This window comes from Peromyscus maniculatus, chromosome 7 (genome assembly GCF_049852395.1).
Source record: "Peromyscus maniculatus bairdii isolate BWxNUB_F1_BW_parent chromosome 7, HU_Pman_BW_mat_3.1, whole genome shotgun sequence".
Taxonomy (NCBI): domain Eukaryota; kingdom Metazoa; phylum Chordata; class Mammalia; order Rodentia; family Cricetidae; genus Peromyscus; species Peromyscus maniculatus.
The window spans coordinates 92,170,445-92,194,090 of NC_134858.1; the positions used below are offsets into that span (position 1 = coordinate 92,170,445).

The following is a 23,646-nucleotide window of genomic DNA, read 5'->3' on the forward strand; positions in this document are numbered from 1 at the left end:
CTTCTACCAGTTCTCCACATTGTTGCCCAAGTGGTAATTCTTTTTTTTTTTTTTTTTTTTTTGGTTTTTTTCGAGACAGGGTTTCTCTGTGTAGCTTTGCGCCTTTCCTGGAGCTCACTTGGTAGCCCAGGCTGGCCTCGAACTCACAGAGATCCGCCTGGCTCTGCCTCCCAAGTGCTGGGATTAAAGGCGTGCACCACCATCGCCCGGCGCCCAAGTGGTAATTCTTATACAAAAATCGAATTATATTTTACCATCTTACCTAAAATCTTTCATTAGTTCTCATTACCACTGAACGGAAATATAAGAAATGCCTTTTGATCTCCTCTCTCTTTCTCTCTCTTCCCTCCCTCCCTCTCTCCTTCTCCTCTCCTCTGCCTCATATATTCTTTCTAAACCACTACTGGCTTCCTAAAAGCATAAGCTCTTCAAAGTCCCTTTACACTGGGACTGGGACATTGTCCTAATGAGGTGATTACTAGTGATTGTGAACACAGAAACACCAAGGTATTAGCAATTTATACAACAGAAATTATGTTTTCCGCAGCCCAATGCAGGTGCTCCTCACTGGCAGATGTCCCCCCAACACACACACACACACACACACACACACACACACACACACACACACACACACACACACACACACTCCTGGATTCTCAGGGACCCAGGATCCTTCTGACCAGTAACATTGTCTGTCTTTAGAGGCTTGGATTTCTCCCCATTCAGCCAATAAAGGAGGGAAAGAAGAGAGAGAATTCACTGGATGTTCTCTGCCCCAGCCCAGAAACATACCACTTTTGCTTACATGCTATTGATGAGATCTGGCCAGAGACAAAGCAGCCAGGAAACGGGCCCTGGCTGAGCAAGTACCTCCCACCGGCAGTTGTACTGAGAGAGCTTAGATCCGGATACACTTTCTGCTGACTGTGATTCCCACGGCTACCCAGATGTGCAGCCCAGATCCTGCTCATTGTCTGATCAGCTCCTCGAGATAAGACTCCTGTGAGCCTTCAGCTTCTCCTCGGGCTTTGCATTGTTCAGTGCTTCTTTCTACAACAGCATGCTTCCCAGCTCAGCTGCCCTGGCACACGTCACGCTGTGTTAGAATTTTATGCTTATGAGTCTTCTTATGAGTCTTCAACTTACACAAACTCAAGACCTTCCAGGCCCCAAACTATATTTTTATTTTAGACCTATAGATTATGTTGAACAAAATATCTAATGCAAAATATCTCACTGGAAATATGGAATTTTTTTTTCAGTAAGATGGTGGACTCCTGCAGTATCAACACTTAGGAGACAGAGGAGGAGGATCAGGAATTCAAATCCACCCTTGGTACATAGTGAGACTGAGGCTAGCCTAGACTACATGTGACCCTGTATAAAAATTTAAAAAATGAAACAACGAAGATGAAAAAACATGTTACTAGATTATAGAATTCACAAGCAAGGGGCAAAACCCCCAAAAATCAAGATTCAAAGAATAAAGTTGGATTATTCTCTCAAAACACATACACCAATCCAAATTTTAAATCAAGGACTATTTTGGGTCTCTAAAGCTCTTGTCTCCATTTTTTGCTGATATATTTATATTTAAGAAGTTTATAGCAATCTTACTGCCATGAATGTCCTAATAGATTTTAGAAGCTTAGACGTCAAGAATTGGCCCCTTGTATAAAGAATGCTGTGTCATGAGGATACACGTGACTATGGGCAAGCAAATCTTTAACTAGAAATTGTTTGAAAGGTTAAGAAAAGGTACCTTGTTGACTGGCAGGAAGTACAGAATTTGGTAGCTGGAGAAGAAGCTGCTTGATGTCATTCAGGAAGAAGCTCAGAGATATCACTCAGGAGCCAAAGTCCATCCAAAGTACCTTGGACCTGTGTCCTTGGACCAAATCCTCTTTGGGTTGGTCTCAGATACCTGTCAGTAAAAACGGAGAATTTTGTCATCCCTCCACGAAGAGAACAGGCCACCCCTCCCGCTGGGCTTGAGATATAAATGAATCATGTCAGTGAGAAGGGACAGTTCTCCACAAGACAGACCCTCCCCTAGGGATCCATCTCCTCAATAACAGGTTATTCGATGTTGATCACAGAGTAAAGTTTCTTTTGAATACTTTGAATGGAGAGGAGAGGTGGGTACTTGCTCTCCAAATTTGGGAAGGAAAAAACCATGGGAATATATTCTGAGTATTCAGATAATAGTGTCCATGACTTATTCCAATAACACATCCCGATGAATTAGTATCTGCGAGTGAACAGTTTTCAGACCAAGCAATGGCCTCGTGTTTCTTCATGTCAGTTCTATGGGTTCCAAATCAAACGTTTGGGTCATTCAATTATGGGAGATTTAGGTTTCCTTCTTCCAGAACAATTATTTGTTGTTCATTTTAGGTCTCATAATGGGATTAATTTTACGATATGCCACAGCCCCAACCGATATTGAGAGTGGAACCGTCTATGAATGTGGGAAATTGTCGTTCAGCCCATCAACTCTGCTGATCAACATCACTGACCAGGTTTATGAATATAAGTACAAGAGAGAAATCAGCCAGCACAATATCAGTCCCCACCAAGGCAACGCCATACTGGAGAAGGTAAGGACCCTGTCTGCACATGTAGCTTCATTTTCCATAATTGATGGCACCATATATAAGCTTCTCTATATAAGATGTATACCTACTCATTTGTCCTTTTCAACACTGTAACACCGGGGCATTTAGTTGACTATATAAACACAGTTGTCAGTATTTTTCATAAAGTTTGGGGAAAGATGTTAATATAATTCTCCAGCAAGCCAGAGCTGTATTTAATTCCCTTTAAAGATAAAATCTTTCAGCCATTTTTCCTCTCTTAAGATGAATCCCACTGTTTATGAGTGTGATTTTAGTGGTATACATGTTACCAGCTGGCAATTTGGTTCAAACCTCCCCAGGCCAAAGAGGAAATAGAGAGGAATGAAAATGTTTCCATTTGTGAACTTTGATCTTTGGATGGCCTTTGGTGCCAATATAAGGCACTGGTTGCTGGTTAGCTGCTTATAAATACACTAACCTAGAGTCTACCCAAGAAATCTTCACCATGGTTGTTTAAAGAATTTTTGGTTAAAAATTGCAAAATGATTCATATTTTTAAAAACTAATTTCAAGCTTGAGATACAGTTCAGTGATAGGACACTTGTCTGGCATGTGTGAAGTTCTGGGCTTGAGTTCCAGCAAGAGAGAGAGAGAGAGAGAGAGAGAGAGAGAGAGAGAGAGAGAGAGAGAGAGAGAGAGAGAGAGAGAGAGAGAGATTGTTTTACACATTTATGATAGCTTAGCTGCTTTGGCCACTAGCAAGGAACCATGCTCCTACTGCAAACACTTAGGATGAGGAGTTAGCTTCAACTATCCTCTGTGGTACTTTGTGTGTTGAACACCACCCATGAGATGGTGAGTTCTTGTTATCGATGTGCATGTGTGGTAGGAGCCAGAAGCTTGCAGAAATTATTTCAGAGTCTTTGGGTCAGAGATGAGCACTCGCTGATTGGATGGTAATACATTTTTATCACCTTCATTGCATACAGACTTAATATTCTTATTATAACATATTTCCATGTGGTTGTAAAGCATGCCTTTAATCCCAGCACTCAGGAAGCAGGGGCAGGTAGATCTTTGAGTTTGAGAACAGCCTGGTCTACAAAGTGAGTTTCAGGACAGCCAGGGCTACACAGAGAAATTCTGTTTCAAAAACAAACAAAAAGCCAAGAACAACAAAAACATACATTTTGGGCAAAAAAAAAGGGGGGAGGGGAGCTGGAAAGATGGCTCAGTGGTTAAGGGTGCTTGGTGCTCTTCGAGAGGACACAAGTTAGATTCCCAATTAGATGGCTCACAACTGCTTGTAACTCAAGCTTCAGAAACCCAGACACTCTTCTGGTTCTGTCACACACACACACACACACACACACACACACACACACACACACACACACACACACTCACACACACACTTTCCTGCTTTTGAGAGGTTTAGAGAAGTAGGGGAGGGATTTGGTTTTCTATTTTTTTCCTTTTTCGAGATGACTGATTTACAGTCTTTTTGTCTTTTTCTTCATTATCTTCCACTAGTATATTTCTATATTAAGTATATGGTAAGACTTGCTAGGACAAAGGAAATTCAAATTATAATATTAAGCCAAATCACACTTAACGAGGCAGGTAGATTTGAGCACACAGCAAGGAAGCTAAATAATATACTTCTGTAATAAATGGAGCAACTTCCAGGTTATGTTTTGAATGATCTCAGTCATTTGATTCTCTTTATCCAAAAGGATAATAGAAAATTATTTATCAAAAGTAATTTTATAGAAAATTTTTATCAAAAGTAATTTTTATACAACTTGTTAACACAGGATATTAATTTTAAAAGATTCAGTTTTATTTGTTTATTTATTGTGAGCCAAGGTCTCTGTGTGTACCCTAATATTTCCTAGAACTCACTATGTAGCCCAAGTTATCCTTGAAATCACCTTAGCCTCCCAAGTGCTAGGCTCACAGGCATGTACCAGAACACCTGGCCAGTTTTACATTTGGAATTTCCTGGATATAAATTACTTCTCTCCTTCTGCTCCTACCCAATTTTGTCTGTATTTCTACACAGCAGTACTCCAGACAGGTTGATTCTCCAAGGATGCTGGAATTATTCCTGTTGCCATAGCAATTTTGTTCTCTAGCAGGACTACCCATAAATACCTGGCAAGAGATGAAAATATTTCTTTCCGTGGTCAGATGATGAGCTGCGTCCCTAGGGTGTTTTTTGTTTGTTTGTTTGTTTGCTTGCTTGCTTGCTTGCTTGTTTTGACATTGACTAGCTCAGGCATCTTCTGGATACACTTCTAAGCCATGAAACTTTGAGTCAAGGTCAGCATTTGGTGCTTCAAATGCCTTGGGTTTGTAGTCGGTGACTCTGTGCCCAGTACAAATAAATACTCCCATCTCTGCTGCTGGAGAACAAGACATCTCCCAGAGTCCTTACTGTGTTAGGTGACTCTAAGAGAACTGACTTTTGCTCTTAAATAACTGGAGTATGACTTACTTGGTATTTGTTGCTCATGTGACAATATGGGCAAGCCCTAGATGTGTAGAAATGTACACTTATTGGCTTGGCTTCTTGAGTTCTCTTGAGTGCATCTGTTTATATCAATCAGTCAATTTCTGTTAGGTAAAAAGAGACTCCACAAAAGGATTCATTCATGGAAGGTTTATAAGGGGGTAACATGGATCACACAGTATGTCATTTCCCCTAGGTTCATTTAAATAACTGTAGTTCCCAACATTCTTTTTCAAAAATATTTTAAAGATTTATCTATTTTATTTCATATGAGTATTTTGCTTGCATAGCTGTATGCCCATCGCAAGAGTGCCTAGTGTTTGCAGAGGCCAGAGAGGGGGTTGTATCCTCTGGAACTGGAGCTATTGATAGTTGTGGGCTGCCTATGGGTGCTGGGAACTGAACTGGGTCCTCTGCAAGAGCAACAAATGGCACTCAGCCCCTGATTAGTTCTCTAAACTTTTTTTTAAATGCTACATAAAAACATAAAATTGTATCAATTAATGGGGTATCATGTGATGTTTTCACATACATCCACACTGTAGAATACACTTAAATAACTCTAACATGCCCATCATCTCAATCATTTGCCATTTCCTTAAAGTAGAAACAACCACAATCCTTTTTCTAGTTTTGTAGACTGTGCAGTAAGTGTGTTACCATTATTAGTAACCATCCTACTGAGTGAGCAAAAGCACAACAGACAGCCTTTAAACTATTACTATTATTTTAAATTACGTGGATGTGGATGTTGATGTGAGTGCACGTGCCTTTAGAAGTTAAAGATCAGAGGTGCTGGATGCCCCTAAAAGTGGAGTTGCAGCTCCAAGCCACCCAGTGTGGGTGCTAGGAATCAAACTCTGGTCTTCTCCAAGAACAGCAGTGTTCTTAACCACCGAGTCATCCCCTAGCTCAAGAAATTCTTAATCCTGTCTTACTGACTTAGTACCTGTGATGACCAGTGTCAATTGTCAGCTTCAGAGGATCTGAAATCACTTGGGATATGAGCCTCTAGGCCACGGCTTCTCAACCTGTGAGTCTCAATCCTGTTGGCAAACCTCTGTCTCCAAAAATGTTTACATTACGATTCATAACAGTAGCAAAATTACAGTTATGAAGTAGTAACAAAAATAATCATATGGTTGGGGGTCAGCACGACACGAGAAACTGTATTAAAGGATTGAAACATCAGGAAGGTTGAGAACCACCACTCTAGGCATACCCTGAGGGATGATGTAATCCTTGGGCATGACTCTGAGGGGTTGATTACATTAATTGAGGTGGAAAGACCCATCCTAAAAGTAGTTGGCACCATTCCTGGTCTTGGGTCCCAGACTACATAAGAAGGGAGAAAGGGCGCCAAGCACCCATGCTGTCTGCTTCTTGGCTGTGGATGCAGCTGCTTTCAGCTCCCACAGCTGTGACTTCCCTATGTGATGGTTGTACCCCTGAACTGTAGCCAAAATAAATTACTTGGCCTTTAAACTACTTTTTATCAAGGTATTCTATCATAGCAACAGAAAAAGAAATGAAGACGGCGCCCACTGATCAACTTCTGTCTTTCCCTACCCACTGCTCTCCCCAGTCTTTGGTAGGTCCCAATCTATCCTCACTTCTGTGAGACGAACTCTTATTCTAAGACTTGTCTGGTGGGATTGTTTTAGTTTAAATGAGATGCTGTACAGGAAGCACCAGCCATTACACCATACTGCTCTCACTGCTCCCACTCTTACTGCCCGCTGCTGTCACTGCAGTCCCACACTGCCAACATCTCTGTCACTCTCACTTCCTCCAGCCATGGTGCTGCATTGATACTGCAACACCTGGGTGCTTAGTATATGTCAGGGACACTAAATTGTGAGGCTGGTTTATTCATTTATTCGACATCCCCTGGGAGAGAGAGATATACCACACCCTAGACATCAAACTTTGCAAGGACAGAGACCATGCCTCTCATTGACCAGTGTATCCTTAAAGCCTGCCGTGGTGCCTCATGCTGAATAAGTATCTGATGAGTGAATAAAGAAATGGATAACTGAATAAATCTGAAAACTTGCCAATATATACACATCTGGAGAAACATGCAATGTGTGAAAATTATCCTGAATTTGATAGAATTATAGTGTCCTGGATGCTGAATGTTTTAAAATGTTCAGTTATCCTCTCATGTCAGTTGTGCATATGCAGATAATAAAATAATTAGAGTCTACAGAGATTACATGATGGCCCAGACTCCAGTGCCAGGGGGAAGAAGCCACACGGAGACTCACAGCATTTGATCCTGAACCCTGACAGCTTATTGTACCCACACACTGGCCACGCTCTCCAAACGCCCATAGAGAAGAGGCTGAGGCCCAGGGAATTTCAGCTTCACAGGCAGGAGGAGATGGGCAGGTAGGTCTAGGGGGGAACAGAAGCCACCACAGGGCCCCACTGGATCTCCTTCCTTTTGGGCATGTATTACAATGAGTATTCAGCCTTTGTATCTACATATTAGGATTTGATAGTCAATTTTACTTTTAGAAGAATGGAGTCTGGAGCTTGGATGAAATGTCAAGGATTTGGAGAGACAGGGAGGAATTCCCATCATCTCTTGGAAGGTTTTATATGAGCACACACATTTCTGGTCTGGTTAGCCACCCGTGCTGCTTGGAAACAGAGCACCGCTCAGCTCGATGCCTTCATGCACTCCTTCCACTAGGAAAGTATGAAGCTGGAAAATTGAGAGCTACTGGCATTTACAGCAGCAGCGATGTGATGCATGCTTGTGCTGCATGCAAACTTCAGGAAATACCATCTGCTAAACCTGTTCTATTCGTGCTCAACACAGGTAAAGATGTAGGAGAGGAAATGGGTATTTGACTTAGAGACAAGTGAAAACAGTGTGGCACATGTTATGAGTAGATGTGCACCCGGCTGCACATGTCCTGTGCTGCTCCAGAACTATCCATTTGATTCGAAACACCATTTGTCGGAGCTGCTCTGTGGATCTGCAGTGTCTTTAGTTTTAACCTGTTGGGGCCAAGATTATGTTACACAATGGCTTTACAAATGTTGATTTGTTAAGTACTATTTAGGACTAAACATTTCTGACTTTCATGTAAATAGGAAGTTAAAATTTTTCTTTTGAAAAGGAGATGGAAATTTAACAAGTAAAATAAAAAAAATATCTATCCAAACATCAGATGTAGTTTGGTGATAAAGAGCTTGCCAAGCATATGAAGGTCCCAGGTGTGATTCTCAGTACCAGCTGAAGAAACAACAGCCCTTGTCTATTAGTAATATTTCATGTATTTATTCTTCAACATCAATGAACTGCAACCCCACATGAAATAGACATGATTTCTAGGCAGGTACTAGCAAGCCAAAGGAAAATATTACCTGAGTAATTCTGAGTAAGTAATACTAAAATGCAAGTACCAAAGGAAGGGTTATACCTAGGCCCCCAGACACTCAGAAGGGGCTGGTGTCCTGTGGTATTAGGGCTGACAGGAAGGCTTACCAGGAAGCATCCTAAATGGATTCTGGATGCAGTTGTGTGGGAGGATGGGGTAAGGGTAGGAAGACATTCCAGGCAGAGAGAGGGGCATGGTATGCAAGAGGGTAAAGCAAGAAATATTCCAGGAAAGAAAACATTTCTGACTTTTGGAAGTAGGGAAACTAGAAAAGCAGGTAGAAATGAGGGCAGGTCTCCCCTTGGAAGCCCCTCAATGCCAGGTTGCATGTGTTCCCTCTTGTTCGTAGTCAGCAAAGGAGGAGAATGTTCTCAAAGGTGGAGGGTTACGTAGGCTGCAGCAGGCAAGAAAGGAAGCAAAAGCAGAGAGAGCACTTGGGTGGCGCCCAGGGACAGATGGAGAGGAAGGACAGGTGGACAGGTGGGGTTCCGATGAAACAGGCATGAAGAATAGGGGAGAGACTACTTGGTGTTCCCTGGTGAGTTCATAGAAAGGAGGGGTGGGAAGAAATGGAGGGATCTGGACAGAGGACAAGGAGCTCATTACAGGGCAGACTCACAGGATGACTGAAAGTGGTGAACACATCAATGGATCTCTCTCATTAATGCGTTCACGTGTGTTAGTGCGTTACGTGTTTACACTGCTGCGATGGAAGGGTGAACAGTGCATTCGGCTGGGATGCCGTGCAGATCTAGTACATTTTTAAAAAGTTGTCAGCACAGTTAAATGTATTGTTCCTCTCCCCGATAAATCAGATGACTGCAGTTTACCGACAAAGGAAACTCCTCAGTAAAAATTTTGCTAAGTCTTCACTTCCTGTTTGAAAAGTGACACTATCAGTTGGTTAAGGGAAGTGGCTCTGGGGTGCTAAGCTATAATGTCCTGTTGTGTCAAAAAAGAGAATCTGGTCCTCACCCAGTAGGTCACAGAACATGACTAATGTGACCATCATTCTTAAGGATGCTTTAAAGAAACTTACGGACACAGCTAATTGTGCAGCTTTAATTTGGTTGCTCCCATTAAGTAGATCAGTTCATTGTCTGTTTTTCTCACTGTCCAAATTTTCCTTCTGATTCTTACGTTTATCTGTGAGCCTTCTGCTCTTTCACTCTGTTTGATGAGTTTCTTGCAGAGGCCAAGGCCGGAGCTCTTCTGGCAACAGGTACAGTTTAACCAGGGAAAGTGGCTGGACCAGGAGATAAATATGTGCAGTTAACATTGGAGCACTCTCGGGAAGGATAAAAAAAGGGCTGGGGGACAGTCTCCTGTAAAGCTTTTCTAGGCATGCTGGGAGGGAGCGAGCCTCTGGATGATTAATCAGCATCAGGGATTGGAGAAACGTTGGTGGTATCCTCTCAATGCAATAGGTGTCATCCTTCATACTCTAAAAGAAACAGGTGTGGTGATTTGTGCTTCTCCATCCTGACCAGTCTTGGTTGTACTTCATGAGAGGATCCCAGTGCAACTCGAGCTTGACAGAGAGGGCCATGAGGCTGTCTGGACACTTAGCTGCTTTCATTCTCAACCTTAGATAAGACAACATCTGTTATAAACAAGAAAGTTCATTTATAAAATTTTTAATTGATACATTGTTATAAAGAGGCAGTCCCGTTGGGTTGGTCTATGATGAGGGGGTCAGATGGTACCACCTAACAATGGCAAAATGTTCAGGAAAAGAAGGTCACACCTCAAACAGGAGCAAGGGTGGGTGGCTTACGACCAGGCTTCCTGTTCTTGTAACAGACATCTCTAAAGAACTCAAGAAGTACCTCAGGACCTAGGCTCTACCTTCCAAAGGGTCCATATTCTGTCAATGTCACCCTGGAGACCAGCCTTCAGTCACAATGTTACCACATGCAAACCATAATAGTAAACACAAACACCTCAATAAAATGCCCTGGAGCCCCTATAACCCTATTTGTTTACAAATTACATACAAGCAAAACCCTACATTATAACACACATATAAAAATAGAAATCTTCACGGATTAACAAAAAAATGAAATACAATTGAACTCTCCTCTCTTCACAGCTCCCTAGCATATGGACACCTCACATTAGGGATCAGCACAATGCCACATGTTTTATTAGAACTGTATTTTACTTTAACTAGCTTTGTCTTGGTCCATTCTGGGCCTTGATAGTGGAACACCACCAGACAAGGTAACACAATGAAGGTAAACTTGGCTTGTCTTTCTGAAGGCTAGAAACCAAAGATCAAGGCACCCATCCAGAGAGGGCCCTTCTTACAGTGTCAGCATAGAAGACGTCATCAAGTGGTAAGGGCAGGAAGTGGGGGAAGGGGGCCCAAACTCGTTCATCTTCCTGGAACACACTTGTTAGGGTTTGAATCTAGAATGTTCCCCCAGAGGTTCACTATAGTTGATTGTTTTACTCTTTGGGGGCCTGCCACCAACTCCCAAATAAATATGTGGAGACTTAGTCTTACTTATGAATGCCTGGCCTTAGCTTGGCTTGTTTATAGCCAGCTTTTCTAATTTAAATTATTGCATTTCTCTTTAACTACATTTTGCCTCTGGGCTTTTTACCTTTCTTTATTCTACATATCTTTCTTTCCTTCTTATTGTGGCTGTGTAACTGTGTAGCTGGCCCTTAGCATCCTCCTCTCCTCCTTTTCTCACTCCTCACTCTTTTTTTTCAAGCCCAGATTTATCCTATTTATTGTCTCTGCCTGGCAGCCCCACCTGTCCCTCTCTCCTGCCTAGCTATTAGCCATTCAGCTCTTTGTTAGACCAATCAGGAGTTGTAGATAGGCAAAGTAACACAGCCTTACAGAGTTAAACAAATGCAACATAAAAGAATGCAACACGTCTTTGCATTATTAAAAAATATTTCACAGCACAAGTGAATGTAACACATCTTAAACTAATATTCCACAATAGCTCACCTTTTGAAAATGAAGCCTTCAGCTTCTGGCTCTATTTTGAAGGCTTAGGAGACTTTATGAGGGCATGGCCTGGCTGGTGGAAGTGGTCCAGTTCCAGCCTGCTTTTGCTGCATCTTCCTCTCCAAGACGGACTGAAATCTCTTAGCAGCCATAGTAGATCCTTCCTCTCTTAGGACAATATTTTCACATAGATACAGAAAAATAACCAGTGCAACACTCTCTAGGAGTGGATTACTTACTCCTGAGAACAACACCAATCTGTCCTTCAGTCGTAGCCCTCATTGGCCTGTCTCCTAAAGGCCCTCCCTAGCCGTGAAACTGCATCGGGACTGAGTTTCTAAATCAAAGCTCTGGAGGACATATGACAACCACAGCAACTTCTTCAGAAATTCCACTCTTCTGAAATCTATGGTATTCTGCCTCTCTACCATGACAAGGGTGTGTGTGTGTATGTGTGTGTGTGTGTGTATTGGCCTGGTATGGGGATGTTCTTGAGAGCAGATAAGCCTTTGAGGAGTGCTTGTCCCTATCTTAAATGACCCCATGCCACTACATTCCAGAATCAAGTTATTCTGTGTCACAAGTCCATAGACTCAGCCACCCCCCAACCCCCAACCCTTCACTCTCCTTTTGCAGTTAGTAGTGTCGGAAGTCAGTATTTCTATGATGCTTTGCAAAGCCTCCAGGAGGTCAGGGCCTAGGTCTGCTTTCTGTCACATTGTGTTCCCAGTGCCTGTCACGTGGTGGGTACTCGGTAGATCTTGGTGCATGAATAGATGGTGCAAGTAGGTGTCTGTCAGATCGCTCTGTGGTGCCATCTGTCACTGCCACGGTGTCCTGTCTTAACTGCTGGCTATTTTGTACTGAAGTGTGTCCTAGGTTTATCCTCAGGGTAAAACTACACGGGCTCCGAAGTGGTTCTGCTAGTCAGAGGCCTGGACTGCTACAAGCCTCACTCACCTCTGAATATTCTGACAGGGAGAAGCGAGGGCAGAGAGACCAAAGAGAAGGCCGAGCACAGGGGAGACAGAAGGAGCAGGAGACATCGAGTCTGAGTAGATAAAACTGCAAAAGGATCTTTCACTAGCCCTCCCCATTTGCTTCAAAAACACTAAACTGGCGGCACTGCACTTTCATCACTGCGGGTCTCCAGGGAGCAGTTACCTAAGGCTCAGTCCCATGGCATTGCCCACTTCTCTCCTCAGGCCACCTGCGAGGAGCCCCTCCCTAATAGCTGGCAGAGCTGGGGGAGCAGACACAGAGCAGGCAGAACCGAAGGGTGCTGGTCAGGCAGCCGGCTTGTCTTAAGCTGGGGTGGAGGCTGAGGGGGCCTCTGCACGGCTCCTCTCATATCGTTTCTTAAAAAAAACAAAAAAAACCCATGTATTCCATTTATTCATTTATTATTATTATTATTGTTGTTGTTGTTATTGGTCCTGAGATAGCACCCACAGGTGCAATCATGCTAACTGTACCCACTCTGGTCCCTCTCAGATCGTTTCTCATGCCAAGGCCTACTGAGCACTGATTGATGCAATTCTACTGCAGGCTGAGCTTGACACCAGAAGTCACACTAACCTTGCCTTTTCTCTTGCCTATTGTTACTGAGTTCCCAGAGAAGCACAGCCCACAGCACAGGCAGTATTTGGGGATCAGGGTACAAGTACTCGGAAGTTCCACTTATGCATCGAGGAGGAAGAAGCCTGAGGGCAGAAGCACATGAGAGGAGAAGCAGGCCTTGGGTTTTGCTGAAGCTGTGGTCTCAGAGCCAGCCTCATCTGAACCATGTGATCTGGCCCCTAAAGGACCAAACCGTTCAGTGTCTGGATAGGAGACACTCTGGAAAGGGCATGACCTTGGGTGACGTGGCTCTGTAGCCTTGGCAGTCGTTGAGTGGACTGATCACACCCCTGGCAGCAAGTGCAGTAAGGTCTTCACCAGAGAGACCTCTCATCTAGATGGCGCTTCATAGTGTCACAATACTGACCTCCTCCAGCTAGGTTTTATGTCCCCAAACCACACCTAAGTCAGTTAACACAGAGTGGAACTCAGGGGACCTCACTGAAATGTGAGACTCTCCCAGCTCCTCTGAGCTGAATTTCAGTAAAATTGTCAGAATCTGATGAGCCAGTTGTTAAGTTTGACAGCATGAAATGGGTCACAATAGGAATATTTATGCCACAGGAGTTGGGAAATGTTTCCAACCCAGCTTGTAAAATTTTATTCCCTCAGGAGAGATGATTTGCCAGGATAGACCATGTGCTTAAATAATGTTATTTTAGGATAATTGGAAGTATCCAAACATCTCAGTTTTGATCTCTCTAAAAAGTCTGTCTCCCACAATGGCTGTCTTAATAATCCCCTGGCAGATAGAACCTCATACCCTCAGCTTAAACTCGGGGTGCCTCTAATCTGACCTGAGGATGTGCATCATCCCTTCCAGTTAGACCCAGGAGTGAATCTCATTTGGCCACTCTCAGGAAAAGGACCAGCAAGCTAATTTCTCTGAGCAAATCCCCTCATCTGTAATGTAGCAGTTAGTGATACCTTCAGCAGAGCTTCGTTTTCCAAAGCTAAATGTGAAAATAAGTGTCAGATATGTTGTAAATATTAGTCTGCTTCCATTTCCCATTTCTGTAGCATTTGCCACGGACAGCGTTTATTCCCCTAGAGTGAGAGATCTGAGGTGGGTCTATGGAGGTCTGCAGCTTTCTTCCTGCACCATTTTTAAGGTGAATGCAACATTCTAAAGCGCATTGCCTCATCTTAATCCTACTTTCTGCTGATGTCAGCATGCACTCCTTCCCCTCCCACCCCCTCCATCCTGCTCTGACAGTGTTTCTTGCTGACTCAGCCCTTGCTAGTCCAGCTTCCCCAGGCCAGTTGCTCCCTGGTGAGATCTTATGATGAGGAAACTGTATGCGCAATTCATAGCTGAGCCTGATAAGGAGAAGGCAAACTCAAAACAGTTGCTAGGCTTAGAAAGAAATAGTGAGACTGGGATCCCCCTATGTCTGGTATGATAGAAGCAAGGTGTCTTTGACCTGAGGTATCAAGGTTGGCCAAGAAAATAAGATCAACTCCAGACTGGGGGAAAACACAAAGCATTCACTCTTGATGGAAGAATATTTATTGGGTGCATAGGTCCTAAGGAAAGTTCACTATGGAGAGATGGGAGAATAGGCCCTTCTCTTGGCCACCTGCTCTTTACTGTTCTGTCTATCCTATGCCAGTCTTAGAATTGAGCCTCCCTGTCATGTCAAAACTACAGACTGTGAGGCATGGCAGGCCACCACCCCATGAAGGTCAGGCCCGAAGAGACCAGAAGCAGTCTGTCCAAGTGTAGAGTCGGTGAATGGGTCAGAAGTCTTGGCATCTAGGGTCAGGAGGAAGCAGCTGTTGCCTTTGTCTCACAGGCCAGAATTTGGGAGTGAAGAGAGAAGCTGTGTATGAGCAGAAGACAAGAGGCATTATGTGCAGCCAGGCCATATGATCACCTTAGTCAAGAGTCACGTAGGTGACATGGGGACTAATCTGTGAGATCAAGAAACTTAAGCAAAGGACAGGAGTCTCTCCAGGCCTTGCTGATTTGGTGCTGTCTGGAACACTTTGCATATAGCAGGTGATGAGAGACACATACAGCAGTGGGCTGTGTGATTTTAATCTTCTTTTGGGTGCAGAGGAGATAGAGGCCAGTCCCTGAGTGGTACGACTTAGTTCAAATGTTACTTTATATCTATGTGATTTAAGGAAGTCTAGGTAAACTCCTTAAGTTCAATTATCCCCATTTGTAAAAGTAAGATATTTCTGATTACAGTACAGGGCCCTCATGAATTACAATAAAAAAAATACATGCAAAGAACTTAAAACATTGGCTGGAGTTTAGTAGGTGCTCACTGTATCGACTGTTCTTTCTTTCACTAAAATTATGTTTTCTGTCAGTAAAGCAGTTGGAATCTAAAGTTTGCATCTAGGCCAAGTTGCTTACCAGGTATGTGACTTTAGGCAAATCACGTACCAGGGTTTTCGTTCCACATCTGTAAAAATAAGGCATTCACAATATTTCACTGGAAAGGTTGTTGGGAAGAAAAACTGAGTTGCTATGTGAAAAGGAAGTTTGAAAAGCAAAACAGCATCATGGAAATATAATTTGTTATATTTGTGAATTATGATGATGAATTGCTAAGTGGTAGATACTTCATTCTTTGTCACTCCAATTTGTTTGGAATGTGTGTAGTTGTGATTATTTGTGATGGGAATTTTATTACATTTTTGATATAACTTCCAGATAGCATCACATTGTCTATTCTAGGCAGAAACGTGTATGTTGAAAAGAAAGAATCCAAATAATTGTACAATATAACTACCACAAAAGTTTCTAGATATTCAGGCTATCTTATTATATACATTTATTTTCAGGAGGTTTAGACAGGATCTAAAACTTCGCACCTTCCTGTGCTTATTTAGACTTACACCTTTTTTTCAGATGTTTAGAAATGTGAGTGGAGTAGACAGACTCTTGCTTGGTATTTGTCTTTTTAAATTGTCGCTGGTGTGAGTGATATTTTAGTGAATACCATCTATCCAAAGCTCCCCCCGTGTTCTGGAGTACTAAGTGGGCCCTCTTTCTGATGGAAGGTATGAAATATTTATTGAAATGAGTGCTTCCTGCATCTTTGGAAAAGCACTAGACAGTGGCCACAAATTCAAGAGAGATCAGTGGGAGAGGATGAACTCCTGAAAACTAGAACTTTCCCTGGGACAGCTAGCTGTCCGTGCGACAGAAAGAAAATTACCGAGTCCTACTTCATGTCTGTAACATACAAATTTCGTGAGAATTAAAGATCTAATTGTAGAATACAAAACAAAAATGGTCAAATTGGGGGGGGAAATATAGTTACAGTATTGTAAGGAAAACTATAAATATGGAAAAATAAAGCCATCACTATAACTCAAAAAATATAAAAATGCACACTTTGCACAACATTAAAATTATATGAGACTTTCAACAATGTCACAAAAACAAATTGTTGAAGGAGATAATAAGACTAGAAGACTGTATTTGAAGTATAAGTAACTAAACAGAATTGTTACCAGATTCTTCAAATAAACTAATCAATGAGGAAAGCCAAACTGGACAAAAGATATATGATCAAGAATTACCCTGAAGAAATATCATAAAAGCCCAACAAGCAGAATACATATACTTATTTCATTCATAATCAGAAACAAAGTAAGCAATATGATGTTTACTATTAATCAAATTGCCACCAAATTAGGAAATTATCATTGGCTAGAATGTGAGAAAGTAGTCAAAGAATCCCTGGTGTGAGTGTAAATGGTGTAACCAGCAGGAATATCTATAAAGAGGCAGTACATGCTGCTTGCTGTCTAACAGTCCACTTCCAGAAAGGCTTTTGAGTGTATGTAAAGACATAAGTCCAAGAATGTCTATTTCAGTATCATGTGTTGGTGGAAGATAGAAATCAACCCAACTGTCCATCAGAGAAGAAAATCTTGATCCATTCATCCAGTAGAATGTTCCAAGGCAGTTTAAGCAAATAGACAAGATCCACATGTTCATTAGCATAGATAAACTTGAAAACCGATATCATACATGGAAGTCAGGACACAAAAGGATATTTATTAAATTCCTACAACATAGACAATGCACAGTACTAATTATTGTTTATGGACACATCTTACAGAATTAAAGAATATAGCTGAGGAAAGAAAAGACACTGACTTTCGGGGGGTGTACCTTGCTTCCTGGTTGAGACGAAGATGGACTTCAACCAGACACATATCGCTTACAATTTCCAGAAGTATGTGGGGCGAGTGACATGCTGTCTTAGCACTTGGTCAGTTGACATAAGAGACTTGCTGCAAATTTGAGATCAACCTGGCCTGCGGAGTGAGCACCAAACTAGCCAGTGCTACATAACCCCATCTAAAAGCTCACCATCCCCATAAGGAATCTTGAAGTAAAATGAAGATCATAAATAAAATAAAGGATAATGATTTCTAGCTTAGAATTTCTAAGCCCAGTGCTGCCCCCAAGTGACCAGGACTTGACATGGATGCCTTGATAGCTCCAGGGTTCAGTTTTTTTTTTTAGGCCAGGGATTCTAATACTTTTTGTCAGAGGAACATTTTGTTCAATAAAAGCCTGACACAGCCTCAGAGAGTGTAGAACAGGAAAAGTCAAACTGGTCAGGCAGGAAGGGAAGCTGAGCCGGGCAGAAAGGGAAGCTGAACCCAGGCAGGAAGGGAGTCTGAGCTCAGGCAGGAAGAGAGGCTGAGACCAGGCAGGAAGGGAGGCTGAGCCCTGGCAGAAAGGGAGGCTGAGCCCCGGCAGGAAGAGAGGCTGAGCCCTGGCAGAAAGGGAGGCTGAGCCCAGGCAGGAAGGGAAGTTGAGCTCTGATTTAGATGCTGGGCAGGCACAGGACAAGCACCCTGCTCCATTGCCTCCAAATGATGTGGCTCCTCTGAAAATGCCCCTCTCCGACAGCCCTGTGTCTATCAAGCCTAGCCTATGTAAATCACATTCAACTCTCTGACAATTGCCCACTGCATTTAAGATTTAAGGGTTCTATATAAAAAAATCTGGAGAAACGGAAGAGTGTTTTCTACACGAATAGTCATCCTTTAATGTGGCCGAGCCACAGTCTTAATGTCCCGAGTAAGATTTCACTGATTTAAAGAGGGTCGCTCGTCATTTATTGTCACTGTTGCTTTTACCACTTTTTTCTCTTCCTAAGCTCATTCAACATCTTAATTTTGCTTTACCCCTCTGTCCAGCCCCCAATCTCCTTCTTTCCTGCTCATCATCTCTGTCCCTTTATCCACTCCCACTTCTCCCTCCTTTATCCAGTTGCTATTTTCCCAGGTCCCTCAAGACACCCACTCCCCGAAAAAGCGGCCCGGAGCCCACTGACCCTGCTTTCTCAGCACACTCTTCTTCCATAACCCCGTACCCACTTCTCCATGGAAGTCAACCCGAAAAGATGGGCCTATGCTTCCAAACCATGAAATCCCAATCTTCAAATCACAGTTTCATTATCTAGGTATGGGGCGGGGGGCAGGGAGTTGGTCCCTTCCCAGCCCATCTCAGTGATCCATCCTGAGCAAAAGCACAGTTCGTTTTGAAAGTTTGCATTCTTGCCCCTGTCTGAAGTGATTGAATTTCACATACACAGTGAATAACTGGGGAAAATGTGTCCCAGATGTGGTGCTAAGAAATTATTCTGAGAACGAGGTTATGTACACAAAGCCCCAGCCTCCCTGCGCATCTGTCACTGATGCTGGCACCTGCATCCAGCAGTGTTCTGTAGCTCTTTATTGGGCTCTTCTGCAGCTGAGGTCTTTGTCTCTCGGCCCCGATATCTGTCTTTGTCTGTCTGTCTGTCTCTCTTTGTGTATGTCTCTGTTTCTCTTTCTGTCTCTCTTTGTGCGTCTGTCTATTTCTGTCTCCCTCTCTATCTCTGTCTGTGTCTGTTTCTGTGTGTCTGTCTCTCTCTGTGTGTCTGTCTCTCTCTCTGTGTCTGTCTGTTTCTGTCTTCCTGTCTGTCTCTGTCTGTCTATTTCTGTCTCTGTCTGTCTGTCTCTCTCTCTCTCCAGCCTTTCTTGTCTTCTGCCCTCTTCTCTTCTCCATGGAACTCACTCCCCAGAGACCCCGCTGCACTCCAGTGATTATGAAGTGTTTCTTTGTGACTCTACCGTGCCATCAAGTACACTTCTCCAAGTGTTCCAGAAAGTCAGGCTCAGTGAGCTAAGGCTCACAAGGCCTCGGGGGTCCTGACCCTCTTACCCTCACCGAGTTAGCGGCTCCCCAGCCGCATTCGCTGTCACTCATCCAGGTGTAAAAACATAGGTCTCTTCTTTCTTTTCTCTCATTTTTACCTCTCTATTTCAACCCTAAGCCCTGCTAATCCTCCCTGCCATATGCCTGGTTTATTTTAAGCAAATCCTTGTTGAGTGAATAGCTGTGTCCTGGGTTTGTTTCTTCTCACTCTGTCACGGCCAGCTCCTTCAGCACTCACAGTCCCTTGTGCTGGCTTGGTAGCTGTAGCCTGACAATGTTTTCCTTTTACCCAGCTTGACTTTGATGTGCCGGCAAACTAATCTCAAAGGATGTATCTTTATAAAGGAAAAAAAGAAAACACACACACTTTATTCTTTGAGTAGGTAAGACAGTCACATGACTCAGAATTTAAAAGATTCAAAAGTATATGTAGGGGATGTTGAAGCATTTGTTCAATGTCTCTCCTGTTGGTCTCATCCTGCAGCTAATAGAGAAGTAGATGAGAGAGCAGAAGGATGGAGATGAAAAGCGAGATTAGGAAGGAGGTTTGGCTTGAGGAATTCAGGGATAGATGGGGCAAAGAGAACAGCAAAAATGGGGGACCCACTTGGAAGAAGTATTTATAACTTCTCTCTGGATTCAGTTGGCTAGAACTCAGACATAGACCCCACCTGACATGGAGGGAACAGTCTGTATGTCAGACTGGGAGAAAAAGGAAATGGCATGTGTGAGCCTGGGCAGTTTCAGCTACATGTCCCAGACATACAGCTCTGCCCCTTGTCCTTTCGAGTTGACAAATGGCAGAAAGCAACTTTATCCATTTATAGGCTGCTTCCTTAGCGTTTCTAGTAGTCACATCAAATTTTAGCTGTGGACTATATCACAATGGACTAACCAGGCCATGGTTCATCCCACCATCTTCTCTGCTTTGTGGGGTTCCCATGCACACAAGGCTATTTGCAGAAGAAAAAAATTCTCAGGTTAGATGTTGCCAAATCAAGTGATCTGGACAGTGCTTTCATAGCTATTGTCAAATTCTACCTCTTAGAGATCATACAAGTTCAAATTCCCAATAGCATTTAGTATTTGACTCTGCTTATAAAAGTGTCTTGACTTTTCTTCATGTTTTGGTGAATAGAGCTCAAATTCATTACCAGGGTTTGAGAGAGGTTTAGTTTGGGCTGCCATGGACCCACTGGGACTCCCTTCCCCCATTCCTCTGCTTTGTTAATTTATGCTCTGTAGGTATGCTTTGTGTCTCCAATCCCCAGACCATTAGCATTTTCTTTCATTTAGACTCAGATCTAGAGCAGTCAGAATCCTCCAAATTCATTAATCCTCTGAAGGGCTGGCTTGGAGACACTGCCCTACTCAAAGTGCAAATGAGGAAATAGGAGTGGGAGAAGTTGAGGAAGGAGACCACGGTCACCTGATTAGTGTCAGGGCACAGTCTCGTTGAGTATTTTGAGTCTGCCCTTTCTCTCACTTCTGTAGTTCAAGCCAAAGTGAAGCTGGGGCAGAAGACATGTGTATCCAGATGTGTCCTGTGGCTGTGTGCCCCGGGTCATCCGAGTTTCCTCTAAAGTCTCCTATGTGTATTAAAAAAGCATGCAGATCATGGAGTTTACTTTTGAATATATCTTCACTTATTTTAGTATTTAAAAATATTTAAGTTACTTGCTACCAGCTGTAACTGAGCTCCCGAAAGCGGCTTCCCTCCCCTGTGCCTTGACCTACCCTGGCCCGTGAGGCCTATAGCTGGTGAATGAGCAAGGCTCTGCATGCAGGGGACCCATGGGTAGACTCTCATCTATACTGCAGATCCCAGCTCATCCACTGCTTTGATAGCAAGACTTACCACAGGCCAGCCATCCCAGAGGGGGTTCTCTGTGTTGGAGAACTCCAAATTACAGTTTACCTCGCAGCCTTGTGCTGCAGGTGTACAGTTTGTTGCCTTTCTTTCTTTATAACCTTCGTGGAATCAATCTGTTATACAACGTACCTTCATATTCCTTATAGCAAGAGGCTTGCTAAATTTCCAATGGCTAAAACATTGGAGATGAATGAAAATGCCATTTTGCTAGCTGTTTTTACTTATCTGAAGGAATCAACTATTCTCCAAATAACAAATGCCTTATTCTTAGGCCCAAATCTTTCTTAGTTATATGAACTTAGTTCCCTTGGGAAGTATGCATTTAGTTGGCCCATACATACACACTCAACTCCCAGTGATATCCCTGTCCTGTTGACTGACACTGGGCATGCCATTAATTTCTCCTTCTGTCTTTGGAAAATAGGGATAATTGCATTTGCGAGCTACCACTCAGGAATGTTGTCAGATGTGATGAAATACTGTTTTTAAAACAAGTCTTTGGAAGGACTAGGCCACATCAATCATGGTCCTTCACAAGTGTGGTTCCTTTAGTGCTTATTTACTTAGTAGGTCAGTAGAGCACTGGTATTTCTTCCCAGACAAGTCATATTGAATCATTGCATGCTCAAGCCCAAATATAGTTTCATGTCTATAACCTTCTGAAGCCTCAAGGATTAAGCTTGGAATAGTCTTTCTGTTTTTGGAAATTTTCTAGTTGGTTACCTCTGGGAACATATGTATGGGCTGTTTCTAGTCAAATATGGGTACAAATGGGAAATAGGATTTCAAATATACGCCACTGTTGTGAACATGCTGATAGTTCACTGTCCCGTTATCTTTAAGATTTAATTCTGGTGCTTAGAGATCTGTTTTCTAGAGACATAGCTAATGCTTGCATCTCAGAGTCTCAGGTGGGTTGCTTTAAGTCATCCACATCTTGAGGAGTGAGATTTATGTTTGAAAACGTAAGTGGTGTGAATGTGGACTCTCGCTAACTGTGTAAATATTGATATGCTATCTGACTGCCACTGACCACCAGCGTTAGATGTAAAATTTCAGTCCTTCAGTTCAAGAGCTGAGCATGCCATGTGTTTAGTGGCCACACACACACACATACACACACACACACACACACACACACACACACACACACACACACACACACATTTCTGATTACATGAAGTTCTGGTGGGCAGGGTCTGATCTGTAATTTGTGTCTTGATGTATGTAAATCCTTTGGGGCAATTCTACTCTCTGCTCTTCTTCACCTTCTGCTCAGGTAATGTCCCCTGCCACACCCATATACAAACCAGTATTTTCATTTAAAAGATGAATAGTCCAGGCCTTTACAGCCACCTCACTCACTACCATGGCCATGACTGGAGCACAAGTCTGAGGGAAACGACCGTGGGATTTCCAACGGAGGCTGAGGCAGCGGCAAATCCAGCCATTTCTGAGAAACTGTCTGGGTTGGAGTCACTCCCAGAACTCTGATTTAGCAGCGACTAAGCCTAGAGCTCGGCTGAAAGGAACACAAATCTGTTTGTATACACAAATAAATCCCCCTGCGCTGCCAGCCACTCTCAGCCTGCTGGCTCCATCTGGCTGCTGCAGACACTGTGCTCCACCAGCGTGCGGGTTAACCCGCGTGCAGGGACTGGGCTGGTTGGATTATTGAAAAGTTCTGCTTCGGCAGTTCGCCCGATTTCTGCAGGAAAGCTGCAAAGGCAAGGGTTTTCCTGTGAGGAGTTCGTGCCACCGAGCTTCCACCTTCCAGATGTTCACAGCTGTATGCTCACCCCTCCAGCTTCACTGATGCTCCTCTGCTTTGGAACACTCACAGCTGCCCCGCAGATCTAGAGCAATGGTGGTGTAGCTGACCATCTCAGGAAGAGTCAACCTAGAGAGAGCATTAAAATCTCTACCCACATTTCTACACAGGTGTGGAATGGTCAGGAGATCCTGAAAATAGAGGAGATCTTTGGTGGGTTTTTTTCTTGGGTGTGTGTGTGGGCGGGGGGGGGGGGGGGGGGGGGGGTTGGATAGAAATAGTCTTCCCCAGGGAAGAGCATACCTGCTTATCTGGTAGCAAATGGTCAGCCCTGAAAACATACATATAAGTAACAATATACAGACTGAGCAGGTTATATTTAGGAATATATATGTACATATATATATGTACATATATGTATGCATACAATAACAATTAATGAAAAAAAGGCCATGAACTTGAAAGCAAGCAGGGTGGAATATACTCCCATATATGGGAGGCTTTGGAAGGAGAAAAGGGAAAGGAGAAATGTTGTAATTATATTTGTTATTTGTTTTTATATTTTTAATATTTAAATCATAAATATGATTGTATATGTACCTTATATGAAATATATTATACAAATATAATATAAATATATTTATAAAATTTTTATATTTTGTATTTGTAATTATATTTGTTACTACATTTATTTATTTAGTGTATATGTGTGTGTACATATGATACAGCACACAAATG

General features: G+C 42.9%; 1 protein-coding gene across 1 annotated transcript in view; it reads left to right on the forward strand.

Annotated features, from left to right (window-relative positions):
• Slc9a9 (solute carrier family 9 member A9) overlaps window positions 1-23,646 on the forward strand; it is a 548,574-nt gene that overhangs the window by 12,855 nt on the left and 512,073 nt on the right. The window contains exon 2 of the mRNA XM_076576829.1: window positions 2,401-2,603. Coding sequence (XP_076432944.1) covers window positions 2,401-2,603 — 203 coding nt within the window. The remainder of the gene's footprint in view (window positions 1-2,400; window positions 2,604-23,646) is intronic.